The 15,661-nt window shown below is 53.6% G+C and overlaps 2 protein-coding genes across 10 annotated transcripts in view; one reads left to right on the forward strand and one right to left on the reverse strand.

Annotated features, from left to right (window-relative positions):
• Positions 1–9: 9 nt before the first annotated feature.
• On the forward strand, positions 10–1,645 carry TSSK6 (testis specific serine kinase 6). The gene has a single exon (XM_010972213.3). It carries the CDS (start codon positions 672–674, stop codon positions 1,491–1,493), a length of 822 nt encoding a protein of 273 aa, XP_010970515.1. The 5' UTR covers positions 10–671; the 3' UTR covers positions 1,494–1,645.
• Positions 1,646–4,565: 2,920 nt separating this feature from the next.
• The window catches only part of GATAD2A (GATA zinc finger domain containing 2A), a 92,528-nt gene continuing 81,432 nt past the window's right edge, over positions 4,566–15,661 (reverse strand). For 6 of the 9 annotated variants that reach the window (XM_074350343.1, XM_074350340.1, XM_074350348.1 and 3 more), the window contains 5 exons: positions 14,330–14,609; positions 11,646–11,944; positions 10,934–11,008; positions 10,438–10,633; positions 4,566–8,083 (listed from right to left, as the gene is read on the reverse strand). In XM_074350343.1, the coding sequence (XP_074206444.1) occupies positions 7,953–8,083; positions 10,438–10,633; positions 10,934–11,008; positions 11,646–11,944; positions 14,330–14,609 (981 nt within the window). In that variant the 3' untranslated portion in view covers positions 4,566–7,952. The remainder of the gene's footprint in view (positions 8,084–10,437; positions 10,634–10,933; positions 11,009–11,645; positions 11,945–14,329; positions 14,610–15,661) is intronic. The other 3 variants (XM_074350344.1, XM_074350346.1, XM_074350345.1) reach the window with 3 other exon arrangements.

Consider the following 15,661-nt stretch of genomic DNA (forward strand, 5'->3'; position numbering starts at 1 on the left):
CGGCCCATCTGCGGCGGCAGAGTTCTTATTTCCTCTTCTCCCAGATGGGGCTGGCTCAGTCGGTGTCAACGCCTGCAGTCCGTCTGGTCGCCTAGGTCCTTGCACCAGAAGACTTACTATTCACTTTCCCTCTGGAGCGATGTGCGGGACAGTCGGAAACCCCAAGCTCTGGTGGGAGCCAGGTCTCTTTACCATTTTCTACCCTCTAAGGAGGCTCTGCGGGCAGTCCAGGGCTCCACAGGGTCATGGCTAGGTACACTAAGTTGGAGGGCGGCTGCTGTTCAGGTTCGGACTCATGAGGAATCGCCCAAATCCCAGGCACGGATTCCACTCCCGGTGGTTGTCGGGACCTCTTGCTAGTCTCCTCTCATCGGGAACTAGACCATCCAGAGCGATTATGAGTCACAAAGCCTTAGGGATTTGGGGGACACCACGGGACGGGGTCCTGCGGGAGACCCCACCCCGAGGCGGGGGTGACGCCCGCGGTCACTTCACAAGGCAGAAATTGTTACCTGGGCAATAAAAGACACCGCGGCGGCGGGGGCCCGGGAGTGGGCACATGGGGGTGCGGGTGTGCAGGTGCCAAGCACCATGGGTTAGGCCCGAGATCGGAGTCCGGCCGCCCCCCGACAGCAGCCGCCTCCTGCTCCCCACGCGCCCCAGGCGCCACCATGTCGGGCGACAAACTTCTGAGCGAACTCGGCTATAAGCTGGGCCGCACAATAGGCGAGGGCAGTTACTCCAAGGTGAAGGTGGCCACGTCCAAAAAGTACAAGGGCACGGTGGCCATCAAAGTGGTGGACCGGCGGCGCGCGCCGCCCGACTTCGTCAACAAGTTCCTGCCACGGGAGCTGTCCATCCTTCGAGGCGTGCGGCACCCGCACATCGTGCACGTCTTCGAGTTCATTGAGGTGTGCAATGGGAAGCTGTACATCGTGATGGAGGCTGCCGCCACCGACCTACTACAGGCCGTGCAGCGAAACGGGCGTATCCCAGGGGGGCAAGCGCGCGACCTCTTCGCGCAGATCGCCGGCGCTGTGCGCTACCTGCACGACCATCACCTAGTGCACCGCGACCTCAAGTGCGAAAACGTGCTGCTGAGCCCTGATGAGCGTCGCGTCAAGCTCACTGACTTTGGCTTCGGCCGTCAGGCGCATGGCTACCCGGATCTGAGCACCACCTATTGTGGCTCGGCCGCCTACGCGTCGCCCGAGGTACTCCTGGGCATTCCCTACGACCCCAAGAAGTACGACGTGTGGAGCCTTGGCGTCGTGCTCTACGTCATGGTCACCGGGTGTATGCCCTTCGACGACTCAGACATCGCAGGCCTGCCCCGGCGCCAGAAGCGCGGCGTTCTCTACCCCGACGGCCTCGAGCTGTCCGAGCGCTGCAAGGCCCTGATCGCCGAGTTGCTGCAGTTCAGCCCGTCGGCCAGGCCCTCCGCGGGCCAAGTAGCGCGCAACGGCTGGCTACGTGCGGGGGACTCCGGCTAGAAGCCGGGGTTCCCACTATTCCCGCCGCCCCGAGCACTGCGCAAGCGCAGCGCACGCGCGAGCAGCGCGTTTCTGGAGTGCCGCGAAGCCGCCGCGCGCCGCTGCTCACGCGCTCTTCCCCCTTCCCCACTCCCAAGACGCCGGGCGCAGCAGTCGCCTGGCTTTGGAATCTAGCTCCTCCTCCAGGATCCCGAGAGCAGGAGGGCGCATGCGCTTCCTCGATTCCCCCTCGAGAAGACCCTGGGAGGGGGCGGGACGAGAGAAGACGGAAGCATTGCGCCTGCGCGGAATGAGCGGCGGCTACGCGGCGGGCAGTGGCTCCACTGAGAAGCTGCCAGCGAGCGGACGCAGGCGAAGGGCGTCCGTCCCCGGCCAGCTGCGCATGCCGGTGAGGGAAGGCGTGCTCGGGACGCTGCTCCCCTTGGAACCTGCAATAAACGCGCTCTTTCTCGCACCTGGTTCTAGCGATGGCCCCCTTTAACGGAGTGCGGGGGCGGGGGACATCGCTCCCGGGGTAGGGTCAGGAGCCCCATTTTAGAGAAAGGCTTGTGGAGGTTCTTGTTCCAGGTGTGAAAAGGGAGTTGGGAGGTTTCGAACCCGAACCTTGCAGGCTCCCCACCCTGGCGGGCTTTGGAGTCGTCCCTGGGCGTTGTGATGGTCCTGGGAATGTGGGTGCTGGACTAGAGAGAGAGGACCCCAGCACCCTTCTAGTGTTTTAAGGGTGGAACGATGAGGGGCGGAGACCGTCTGCCTCGACAGAAACTGAGCTTTTGCAAGAGAGGAAATTGAGGCCCTCATAGGTATCACTTGCTCAAGAACAGCTGGGATTTGCACCCAGAGATGTCTAAAGTGAGTTGGGGAGGTGGTGGACGCTCTCCTTAGTGAGGGTCCCTTCTTTGGTGAGGGTAAGCATCTGGTGGGGAGAATCGAGGGTGGGGCATGAATATGCCGGGTTCATTGTGTACTCTGTTTATCCATGCATTTTTTGAGTGCCTTCTGTGTGCCAGGCTCTGGGACTCAGCAGAATGGCTTGAATCCATCCCTGCTTTCAGTGAGGAAGCAAGTCAAAAGTAAAGAATAGTGTAGAAATAAAATAATTGTAAGTTGTGCTAAATGCCAGGTGGGGGTGACCAAGGGGTGGACTGAAGCAACATTTGAGCTGAGCCCAGAAGGAATCAAACACTTGCAAACTGCAGAAAACAAGTGTTCCCAAGGCAGAATGGAGCTGGTGTGTTTGAGGAACGCCAGGAAGCTCTGATGGCTGGAATGGAGAGGGAAAGGAGGTGCAGAGGGAAAGGTGTGTGTCTGGTGCCTAGAGAGGGACCCCACAGGGTCTGGGGGAGATTGGGGGGTTATTGCCTGTGATAAGTTTACTGGGTTTGGTGACAATGGTTGTCGTCATTTGGGGTGTATGGAAAATGCCACCATAAGCCCTTATCCTACCTGCCTCCACTTGAGCCCCACAGTCCCTGAAGAGGGTGGTGGGCAGCTTATGGGTCTGACCATGCCCCACCTCTGCTCACTCACCCTCCATGGCTCTCAGGTGCCAACTCCCCCCTCGCTCCCTTTAAAAAGGCTGTGACCCCAACCCCCTCATTTTGCAGAGAAACTGAGGCTAAGAGGGGAAATGCCTTGCTCCTATTTGGGCTGGTTCATTTCGGAGCTGAGACAAAGAACCCAATCCTAGTTTAGAAGAGCACCTCTCCTGACCAGGGCCATACCTCAGGCTTCCAACCTGGAAAATGGAAGCAGGAACCCATCCTCAGGGTTGTTGGGAGGGGCTATGGCTCACTGGAGGACTGTGCCCCCAAGCTTTCTTGAGGCTCTGAACTACACTCAGAATAAAACCCACATCCTTGCCTCTTGCCTCCAAGGTCCAGGCACACTATTCTCCTTTGTCCTTGACCTGCCCTGCGTGGTCTCACCTCTGACCCTTTGTGTAGACTGCTCCCACTTCCTGCCCTCTTCCCTTCTCTTCATTCAAGGCTTGGCCTAAAAGGTCACCTCCCCCCGCTCCAACACCCCGTTCTTTCTTCCTGTGCCCTTGTCGCAAGGTGCGATCCCAATGCTGGAGTGTGACACATGCACTGACTAATCTGTGTAAGCAATGGGCCTGGGGATCCTCCCACCTTATGGCCACAGACTTAAGGCTCAGTTCAGAGGGGACAAGGTCTCAGGGACCAGGGCTTGTGTCCCATTTGTTTGCTGGAGAAGTTGCTTGAGACTTGCCTTTGGTCCCTGGGGGAGCCTGTGCCTGATCCAGCAAAGACTCACTTGAGGGCTAACTGGAGCCCCAGAGGTGGGCTTCTCTCAGCCAGTCTCTGGGGGTGTGAGGCACCAATCAGTGTCACAGGAGCAAGACAGGCTTGGGTTGAATTTCAGTCATGTCTTCTACCAGTTCTGTGCCTTGCCCAGGTGAGACCAGGCTGGCTGTGGCCACTGGCGAGAGCCCTCAGCTCCCAGGCAGGGATGCCCCAGTAACATGAAATAACAACAAAAAGCACCTAGGAAAATAGGGTCACATTTTATGCACTTTGGAATTCGTCAGAGTGCTCACAGATCTCATTTTGTGAATAAAACTTGAAAGTGTGTCAGCCTGTGAAAAGTAAATCACTAGGAATTGTTGATTTCAGAGCCAGCTGGGTAGCTCCCACCTTCTGTGCTTAGAATCTACATCTGCAGCATCATGTCCTGCAGCAGACCCAGTGCCATGCCAAGCCTGAAAAGCACTCCAGAAAAGCCCACCACTCTGGGACGGAGGCTGGTGATGGCCAGGAGCCAGCCCGAGGGGCAAAACCCACTGGATTTTCAGCCCACTCCCAATGCTGTGGGTAAACAGGCCACAAAGCTCCAGGTTCTGGTGGAGATGGAGGCCCAGAGGCAAGCTTGAGGACTCCATACCTGTGGGAAGTGAGGTCTGAAAGCAGCCCAAAAGCGGGTATCCTATCCTTTGCTTTCCTGTTAACAAAGGTACCTTGTTGTACCTTCCCAAGTCTTCAAGCTGCCCCAAAGTGGGGACAAAAACAATGCAGGAAAACTAGGGCGGAGGGGACAAAAGAAAAACACAGCCAACACATCATCCATTTCTTTATTATCCTTCAGATTCTAAAACTTCCTCATGACACAATGTATAGCCATTGATTCCAGTCTGTTTATTAGAACTCGTATCCCGGTTCAGTGGCCGACTTTTTTTTTTTCACATTTATTATCAAAGACTTAGAGTCACAATAAATACAAGTGACAACCTCCTCCCCTCAACCAAAACAAACCACCTCCCAAATATCCTACACTAGTGTAACTGTCTAGTACACCTTCTTTGTTAAGGATTATAAAACTTAAGCGGTCCTTTTAAAAAAAAAAGCTCATCCGAGTTCTTTAGGCAAACACCATGTGCAGCATGACTAGGTATCAAAGAAAAACCCTATGGCAGAGCAGCAAGGACTATCTTTCATTATTTACACCCCTGTGATGAGAATTTATCATATAGAAAACTCCTCCCCATGTCTCTCTGCCCATAGGAGAGTGACATGTGGGACACAAGAGCCACAAGACACAGCAGGGGTGTATTGTCGCCTTTCATTCCCTCTGCACTAGAGTGAGCTTTTGCTTCATGTAGGTCTTAGAGCAGACAAGAGCAGAGCCATCCCTGCACCCACCACCTCCCAGAGAAAAGCCACTCTTGACCATATCAAAGGTGTGGGTCCCAACAGCACACATGGGATACTGGGGACTGGACTCCCCACAACATGGTCAGGATGGCCAGAGCCGTGGGCAGCTCCACGTAGACACATTCATCTGTGTGAGCATCCACGTGTACACGCAGGCCCACATACATGTAGCCGTTTCAGAGCTGCTCCCCCCACTGTCAAAATGGGGAAGTAAGCTCGGTGAACCCCACACCCCAGTTCATGTAACAGCTGAGGTTCTGAGTAGTTTCCAGTTGCTTTTGGGGGTCCCTATCACACATTACTGGGGATTTACAATCTTCAGTTGGGACTGGGGACTCCCACATTCTCATGGCTCCAGGGAACCGGGTCCTCTCAGCACAGGCTCCCAGAGCTGTGGCTGATTTTGAGGGGTGGGCTTTGGGACCGGGAGAATACCCTTAACGTCCTTCCCAAACCCAGAGGTATTTAACGCCTTTTCTTGTAACATAAATTTCATCACAGAACCACTTCATTTGGGGCTTATCACAGAAGTTACAGTGCAAAGGGGAAACTCAAGGGGAAAAAAAAGTTTTGAGACAGTAGAAATGAACTTATAAAGATTAAGGCATCTCACCTTCTTGACCCCTTTTTTTAAAAAGCTACATTTACGTCGCAGCAAGTCCTTCCTATGGGAATGCTTCCAGAAATGCTGGGCTGGAGGAGGCAGAGGCAGGGTCAGAGCCTGGCCATCCTGCCCTCCGCCTGTGATCAGTTTAGACTGAACTCACGGCCTATTCAACAGCCTGGGAAAGTCTGGCCAGGTGAGGTGAGGTGGTTCCTGAGCATGGTGGAGAGTGAGGTTGAGGGAGATGGGGTTGGGAGCCAGCGTGTGTGGCTTGGCTCGGGGCCCTCGAGTCACAGACCTAGTCAATCCCTGTGGGGGTGCAACAACCGTGGTGCACCTCCCAGTGCAGAGGTGACCTTGGCCCAGACACCTGATCCCGACTTGCTGCATAGAACTGAGGTCAGTTTGCCAGGGGAGGCCAGCCGGGCACTCTTTCTTGGAGGATTTGGAAAATCTGGCCCATGTCATTGAACAGACAGAGCTAACAGCTCAGAGTAGTATAAGACAGGTATTTATTTGCCAGGCACACAGAAAAATGCGAGGAATAGAAATGCTTGCATACTCTTGATTTTTTGGTGTAAAAACACACCGTTCCCCACCCCCCTCCTGAAGGTCAGTTTCCCTCCTTTCTCCCAATTCCCTGGATCTTGGAATGAAAGCCACCCTTTTCCTGCCCTCCCCTCCTTCAGCCCGTCTACGTTATGCACTCAGAACAAAAATCAGTAAGAAACTTAGGTTTTACACAACAAAACATTAGAACGTTTTGCAAAACTAGGTCTTCTACTGCATGTCAAAAATGCTTTCTAAACACTGATACACAACATGAGAGGGGGGTTAAATGAGCCTTTATTAGAATGTTGCAGCAGTGTAGTCAAAGAATATGGCCCTACAAAATAAGAATTTTAAATTAAGTCCCTAACTGCATGGATAGGAAAACCAGGGCTGGGGCTGAAGTGGGGAGCAGCGTACCCCATCTCCACACACGTGTGCGTGCACATGACACCCTTGCACCTGCACAGAGCTAGCTCGTGTGCAGCACACACATAACAGCTTCTGCCTTTCCTCATGGACTGATTTTCAAGGAGTGGAAGAAACCAAACCAAAACACAACTAAGAGCAGACCTGATCCTTTGTAAGACATTTCTGTAGACTCTAGAGGGTAAAAAAAACAAAAACAAAACTGAAGGCAAACCCTGGCAGCATGGCCCTGCTTCAAGGGAAGGTTCTAAACTAGACCCGAACATAAACCCTGAAGTCGGGGGGGGGGGGGCACCTCCCCACCAGGACACACCTGACAGGAGCACAGGCCAGGGTTTAGGACGTTGTCCATCAAAATAAGTAGGAAAAGAAAAGGAAGATATTTAATAAAATAAACCACCACAACAACAAAAAAAAAACACAACAGCCAGCCCCTCCAACTTCCCACTCAGGCTCTGGATGTTGCTGCCAATTCTCTCTTCCCTCCTCCACTGGTGGCGCACGGCTTCCAGGTTCCCGGGCTCTCTGGCTGGGTCTGGGTTGCAGTTTGTTCTTCTGCTAAGTGTGGAAGGTTGGGGGTCTCCGGGATGAGCAGCAGCAGAGGCCTTCTGCTGGAGCAAGGGCTGGGTGGTCTGCGGCCCACCCTCCAGGGCATGGGGGCCGTGCCTGGCAGGGAACCCTGGGTCTGCATGGTTTACATTAAACTCCATCATCATCAGGTGATTTAAAAAAAAAAAATCTGTCAACCTAGAGATTGCCATGAAGGAAGGCAGTCAAAGATTAGGAGGCTAAGATGGGGAAAAGCAAAAACAAAACAGAACGCTCCACTCAACTTCAGAAGCCCCGGGCGCCAGTCTTGCCCGAGTGTGTCACAGTGTCTAGGGTGAGCCGTCCATGGGGGCCGAAGGGGAGCGCCAGGAGCAGAACCAGCCCCCAAGGTCCGCTTTTCTGCTGGTGTTGGGCAAACTAAAGGCAAAGAAAGGAAGAAAGCCCACGGGAAAGGTCCCCCAGTAATAATCCTGGTCCACCTGTGAAGCGGCAACCCCCCAGCCGCGACGAGACTTTGCAGCCAAGATCGGAGCTCTCACTTCTGCAGCTGGGCCCGCGTTTGCTCGCCCTCTTGGGGAGCAGGGTGTCTTCCCAAGTGGAGGGTGGTGGGGCCAGGTGGGAGGGAGGAGGGAGCCTATCCTCCACTGGGCCCGGCTCGCACTATTTCCACGTGGCCGATTGGGGGATGGAGCGTGGCGGGATCATGTCCAGGAGGTACTCCCGCTGGCGGTCCACAGCTGAGGAGGTCTTGTGCACTGCCAAGCTTGGGCTGACGAATGCAAGGGCCCCACCTGCAACAGAGCAGAGCAACAGGCCACGACGGCACCAGTCGGAGAAGGCTCCTGGGAGAACCCCAGCCTCAGCTGGGCGAACTGAGCATGGATGGTACAAATCTTATCCTTGAAGCTGAAGAGAGCTTATTAACTCAATTGCCTTTACAATGTTCCCAGCCTCTGCCACAGTAGCCCTACATGTGGGGCAATAATCAGAGATTCCGTCAGCTACCAGAACTACGAAAACTGAGGTGTTTACCGCAGTGCTACTTAAAACAGCAAACAACTACAAATGACTGAACTGTGCAACAGGGCAATCCAGTATGATGGAATACTATATAGCCTTTACAACCTATCTCGTCCTCAAAGAGTTTTTTAATGACATGGTAACATTCTCTCATTAAAACATTGAGAAGGACACAGAATGGCAAATACAGCATGATCCCTCTGTAGGACACATCCTGTTTTTTTCTTTATTATTTACATGCTGGCCTTTACACACACGTGACGTGCGAGTGAAGAGGCAGACGGGGGTGAAGTCCCTGTGTGCAGCAGTTGCTCTCCTGGTGTAGATGACAGCTCCTGCCATTATCCTCTCTCCGTATTGTCCACATCTCCAGTGAACACATAATCACGTTTATACTTGGAAAATGAAGAAATGACCCCACCTCACCCTCCCATCCTCCAACCAGCACACTTAGGTTCTGGGCTGGCCTGGGGGTAAGGACTGCCCTGGAGTCCCAGCTGCAGCAGGGACCAGAGTCACTGTGTCACCAGAAGTATTTCTGGTGGGTTAATATATTTTGTGGAACAAGTGTTCCAAAGTCAAATTTACCACAGAGCCCTTCCTGTGCATTCAAGGGCAGCACTCCAGAAACCTGCTGGCCAGGTCCTGCCCAGTTTTCCTCAAACTACCATCCAGAAAGCCAGGGTGACCAGGAGTGCTAGCAGAACTCTTCTGAGAATTGCTGTTCTTAAGCCATGACACTTTTACCTCCAATCCTACAAATAGTTGGACACAGCAACTATTTATGCCTTCACATTCCCTTTCAAACATTACCCTTAATGCGCACAATTTTCACACAGTTTACTATCTATCACTGCATATACACATGGACACTCGTATTTGACTTTACCCACTTATTTCATATACTTTCAAATTTCCCATGAAAGGAATTTCTGACCCGCTGGGAGTTCTTAGCTATAATCTTAAACATGCTGAGCAAAAGTATCTCTGCCTGGTTTGTTTACAAATGCTCTCTGATCTCTGAAGAAGGCAGCTCAAATTCTTCTGAAGTTGGATGAACTTGCCTGAGCTTACTCTCCTCTGCAAGGTCTGATACTTGAGCGTGTTTCTAACTCATGGTCAGCTGCATGCACAGCTGGCTCTGTGTTCTGTTTGCACAGACAGCCCAGCTCTCCCAGTTCTGACTAGTGAGATGGACCTCACAACAGTGCCTCTACTTCCTACAAGGATGCAGCGACCACGGAGGGCAGGGGAGACAGGACACTCGCTCCACTGCGAGCTCTCTCCCATCTCCTCCTCTCAGCGCTTTGTGCCTACATTTCACTTTCCCGTTTTTGATAGACACAAGAAATATTTAACTTCCATCTTAAGACCAGCAAATAATAAAAAAACAGGAAAAATGGTGTGGAGGATGACCCAAGAGCAACCCAGGAACAGTGGGGCTGTGGCAAACTGGGGAACAACCACCTAAGGGTCTCCATCTCCCCGAGGCTGCTCCTCAAATGCCAGCTTCTCAGAGGCCTTTGCTGCCCACCTCAATTAAAATCCCAGTTCCCGTCCCAGGGTCCCTCTCCTCCTGCCTGCTTTCTCATTTTATTTTGTACTTTGCACCACCTGACCTGTTCAAGGCAAAGGGCAGGAAGAGGGTTCCCACAAAGCAGGTAATGAAGGACACTGGATAAGCAAGAAATGAAGCTAGTGCACCGAGAAAGATACACTATAACAGCAAAGAGAGGCATTCTCTATAGCAGGAGGGGTAGGGGGTGAGCTGGCGAAATGAGCATATATGCTTATAGAGTGCACTGATCTTGGATGGAGCTGCCTAAATTGGTTCTGCCACCAGTTTGGGGTCAAGCGCTGAGAGTCTGGGTGTAGAGGGTGGAGACACGAGGGTGATTAGTATTTACACAGGACTACCACTTGCTCAGGGATCCTATTTAGTGAGTAGAAGAGACAAAGCTGAAGAATCAGAGGCAGCTGCTCTCAGGAAGCAGGTCTGTGGGTTCAGGAACCTTTGTGCCATTTCCATTCACTTGTGTGTGTGCACACGTCTTTGTTAAAAATAAGGAAGGGACGGACCCAATCCCAGCAAGGTCCCCGCTCTGAGCCCCATGGGGCTGCCCACCTGTACTCAGGGGCGCCTTCTTCCAGTTGGAGGTGGCGTTGCCTTTGCCGGCGCTCACGGCTCTCTCGGAATGTCTGCCGGTCCTGCTGACAAGGGCTGTGGCCGAGGCTGCATTCTGCAGTTTGGGTGACTGGCTGAAAGTGTGCAGGATGCCTCGGGGCGTTGTGGCCGAACCCCGGGACAGCTGGCTGGAGGCCTACAGTGGAGAGAGGGTGCAACAGCTCATGTGGGGAAGGGGGCAACAGAGGGCAAGATGCTCAGCGCGGCCTCTCCTTGTTCTGGCTGACCTCTCCCCACCCACACGGGATCCCTAAAGTCCAAAATCAGGAGACTAGGTAAGTTACACCGAGGCAGGGGGGGAAGAAGGAAGGGAGAGAGAGAGACAGACAGACAGACGCAGGCAGCGTGACAGTCGGCGACGGACGTGGTCACGGTCTGGGGCGTGAGGGCTGGTTGGTGGCGCGGTGCAGGGGGCTCCCGGCACCGCAGTTCTGACCTGTAGCACAGCCCCGTTACTCCAGTCGCGGGCCTCTCCTGAGCGGAACGCCAACTTACGCCGGGGTTTTATGACCTACACAAATGGGGGTTGAAATCGAGGTCAGCACTGTCCAGAGGCTGGCCTAGGGTGACCTAGAGTGACCAAAGGGCAGCAGTTGTGGCTGCATGAGGCCTAGTCCCCACAGGATAGGAATTTCCTGAGGGCAGCACAGCTACCCACTACATAGGGATCTTGAGAAGATGTGTTTATTAGTGAGTTTCAAAATGACTTCCAAGAACACAAAAAAATTGGGGTGGGAAAGCAAAGCAATTAAAAAAAAAAAGCAGCCAAAAAAAAAACTTGACTTCAAACTTGCTTCTCTCCTTAATTTAGCTAGAACATTTCTTCCAAACGCCCCTTTTGTATCTCAATGTGGCTTTCAGAAAAGTCCTTTTAGACAAGAAGCACTTGTCAGCCGGCACACTGCAAGTGAAAGCTACAAAATCTAAAGAAACTGCAAATTAGTATTTTCACCACCAAATGCCACCATTAAATGCAATTTAGATGCACAGTTAACAACCAGGCAGATGATCGCCGAGTGTGGGAGAGAATGTCTGAACATCTTGCCTGCTAGCGACAACTCCCTGCCAAGGGAATGAGGCCTCTCTCCTGGAAGGCAAGGCCGCCCAGCCCATGTTCCCAGGCCACAACTCTGGCCTTGGCCCCTCACCTGCTTCAGCACGGGGTGTGGGGCGGTGGCAGGCTCAGCCTTGGCCTGCGTGGGGGCAGCGCCCTGCTGCAGGAGGCGCTGCTCGATCTCCTGCTCCTGCTGTAGCGCCTTCACGAAAGCAGCCTTCAGCCGGCTCGTGTGCTCCACCTTGAGGGCCTTCTTCTGGTTGGATGCCATGCAGTTCTCACACATGATGGCACCACCCTTTTCCTCCCGCCAGCGGCACGTGAAGTCCGTCTTGCACTGTGCACACATGTAGGGCTCCCGGGACAGCACAACGGCGGCTGACATCCTGCCTGCTGTAGGGAGAATCGGGTGTGGCTCATGTCAAAGGAACAGTGACATCACAGCCAGAGCCCCTACTACCCTCAAGGTGGGATGCGGATGCAGGTGGAGCAGGGGCAGCATCCTGGGCCATGTGGCCCAACTGAAGCCTTGGTTAATGATTGTTCATTCGGCAAACACGTATTGGGTGCCAAATGTGTGCGAACACCGGGCCAGCCTCAGGGAAGCTTTGCTGGCTGAAGCAAGGTTGAAGCACTTTAGAAAACACCGTGGGTTAGGCATCCTTGGTACCAACTCTCAAAGATGTTAGTGCTGTCAGCTTTGGCTTCTCCTGATAGTGTCTCCTACCCACAGTGCAATGTGAGACCTCACAAGCAGCGTTTCCAACCCTCCTGTACTGCATCACCAGTGGAGAGGGGACAAGGACCACTCCAGGCCCCACCCTGTTGTGACAGGCACCCTTACTAGTGGGCAAGTTAACTAAGGACTAGTAGCCTAGGCGAGTGCTCATGCCGACAGGCACTGTGCCTGATGCCCTGTGGGTATCAGGGTGTCCAATTCTCACAAGAAACTTCTGAAAGGGTACCCTCACCCCATTGTCCTGGGGAAGAAACCGAGGCCAGAGAGATGAAGTAACCTGTACACAACCAGTCAGGGGCAGGGCCAGGACGCACACCCAGTGCCCTGGGAGATGGGAACTCGGCATCTCCTTAATCAGCCACAGGAGGGGTGACTGGGGAAGCCACAAAAAGCGCCCACTCAGCTGTGGGGTCAATATTTTTGCCACTGAATGTGCAATAAGGGGTACCTTTTGCATTTCCCCCCTATCTTTTCTGTGTTCAGCACTCAAGAGTTTAATTGCCTCTTGGTACTATGGACTCTTGGTGCTGAGAGTCCCTCAGCCTCCCCATCCCACCTTGGGTCTGCCCGAGCTGCCCCTGACTGCAGAGAAGCTGCGTGGATCTGACTCTAGATCTGACTTCTAGTCACTAAATAAACAGATAGGATGTTACCTGTCCAAGCCACCCCCAGCTCCAGCCCCAGCCTATAGATAACACACTCTGGTAAGAAGTGTTCTCCTTCTACAAGTCCAGTTCCAGAGGACGTGGCACCTGCGTCCAGTCCACACCAGGCAGCTAAGGCCTGCGTGACCAGTGCCAGAGCAGAGACATCTCAAGCAGGATTCAGAGCCTCTGCCCACAGTTAGGTCCTATTTTGGCAACAGGAGAGAGTGACTGACCAGAGATGAGAACAAGCAGAGACAGACTGATCTGGGAGAGCAAACGGCCAGCACAGGCAAGTGCAGGAAGGGCGGACCTGGTGTCCTGGCTTGGGCCTGCTGCACCGCACCAGCCTTGCAGCAGCAATTTTGCCAGCTCTACCTCATCACAGAGGAGGCATTAAAGGGATCCAGACACACCCAGGCTGTGTCAGAGCCCACATCCCTTCCTACCGGCCTGGCTCTGAGGCCCCACCATCCCTTGAGACAACCTGACAGGTAGAGTCCACCAGGCCATCCCCTGCCCTAACCAGGTTATGGCCCTGCTGCCTCCTCAGCCCTGAGCATCTGGTAAGATCACTGGCTGCCCAACACATGTCACCACAGCTCAAACCCAGGGTGTAAGGTCTTCAGCTCAGCATCTGCTGGAGGCTCCCTAAGGGCCAATCTGGCCCCCCATCTCTGGATCCAATGTCACTTTTGATCACTACACTATACATGCCCTTTTATTCCTAAAACCTCCTAACCTACAGGTGTGCTTTCCAAACCGCTTCTAAGGAAGGTAATAAAGTGAACCTGGGGCCGGGGGAGGGTCCAGCTCAGTGGTAGAGCGCACGCTCAGCATGCAGAAGGGTCCTGGATTTAATCCCCAGCGCCTCCATTAAAATAAACAAACCCAATCACCTTCCCCTCACAAAGAAACAAAATAAATAAAGTGAACCTGATCCAGGCACGTGTGTCCCTCTCCCACTTTGGGGACTCAGCACTCAAAGCTCCAGAAAGTTCTATCCTTGCATGATGACCACACACTTACCTGAGAGCCCAGTCTGGCAGGCTTTACTTCCAGACTTCCTCCTCGCCTCCCTCTGTGGCACACCAACATCACAGGGCCATTGCCACTTGTTCCCCTGGACACATACTAGGGGTCTCGGGCCTCACCAGGACCCAGCTCTCACAGGTGGCCCCATCAGAAAGAAGGTGCCTGTGATATGTTTAAAAAACTATCCCAACCTCATAGCAAGTGAAGAACTGATGACAAAACATCCTTCATAACACGTCCTAAGACAGCTGTGAGTACACAGAGGGCGTGCCAACATGTGCCTCACATCAGAAACAACCTACATGATGGGAACTTCAGAGGCAAGAGATGAAAATAGCCCCAGGCCTAGGGCCTCCTCACCTTGCGTCTCCAGCAGGTTCTGCACCACCTCCTCCAGGCCGACCAGGTAGATGAATTCATTGTTGGCAGCACTGGGCAGGAAGTTCATCTCAGGGGCAGGGGGCTTGGGAGGGGGGATTTCAAGCAGCGTCTTCTCCAGCTGTTTGCGCAGTGCAAGCTTGGCAGCCGCCTGCCGGCTGGCTGGAGAATCAGCAGAGGTGACCACGGAGGCCACGCTGGTGGGGGTGGAGTTGGCCTGAGCAGAGGTGGCCGTCGTCCCTTTCAGCGATGCTGGGGAGGGCTTTTGAGAGACAACAACCTGGGTCAGAGTGCTTGTAGAGCCCACTCTGAGGCGGACTCCAATGCTGCACCCACAGCCCAGGTTGGCACCAGTAGCTACACTAACAAGTCCTTATAAAAGTAACTCCCAGCTGCCTGACATGGACAGGCTACAGGAAAAGGAGTATTAAACTCATCGCTCTACAAGATGACCAATCTTATAAATACATTTGTTGAGGTCTAGACAATATCTAATAAACCATAACTTTAAAGTCTGTAATTTGCTATGCTTGGCCACCTGAGGACACCCATGAAGCCATCACCATGACCAGGATAGTGGGTACCCCCCAGGCAATTGCCCATGCCCCCGCCCCCCACCCAGAGACCCTGGCCACTGTCTTGTCACTATGGACTGGCTCTCTTTCTAGCAGAGGTCTGGGCGGCCTGCTTTCTCAAAAGGTTGCAATGGTGGCTCACTGTGGCATCAATGGCATTTCTCTCATCTTTGCGTGGCTCTGCCCTTGACCCTTCTTGACCATCACTGCTCCTACATTACTTTATCATCTTCATCTGGACCCCAGTGACTGACCCTTCATCATCTCCTTGCTCCAGTCCACCTGCCCCTCAACACTTTCAAGTGCTCTTCCCCAAACCTGCAGTTGACCAAGCCAGTGCCCTTAGGTTTGTGGGGCTGAGAACTCTTACAGAAATCCAAGAAAAGTTGGGTATACATACCACCCCCTGGAAAACGCACACACCTGACAACCTGTACCTAACACATCACGGGGCTCAAGGAGCCCAGGATACTTTCCCAAGACCCCATCCAAAGGTTCTCCAGAGCTGAGCAAGACTCCCTGATGCAGAGGATGCCATCACAAGCACCTGGGCCTGGCCATTCTGGCCGCTGACCAGCCATTTCTTTCCTTTCCCCCTTGCAGGCTCCCCTGGCCCCACAAGGAGCAGTCACAGGCTCCACCGCTGCCTGTCCGGTTCCTGTCCTCACAGCACAAGAATAGGGTCTGGCACACAGCAGGAATTTCATCAGCGTTTATGGAGTGGATGAAACTGCCTACA

The sequence above is a fragment of the Camelus bactrianus genome, chromosome 22 (genome assembly GCF_048773025.1).
Source record: "Camelus bactrianus isolate YW-2024 breed Bactrian camel chromosome 22, ASM4877302v1, whole genome shotgun sequence".
Lineage (NCBI taxonomy): Eukaryota > Metazoa > Chordata > Mammalia > Artiodactyla > Camelidae > Camelus > Camelus bactrianus.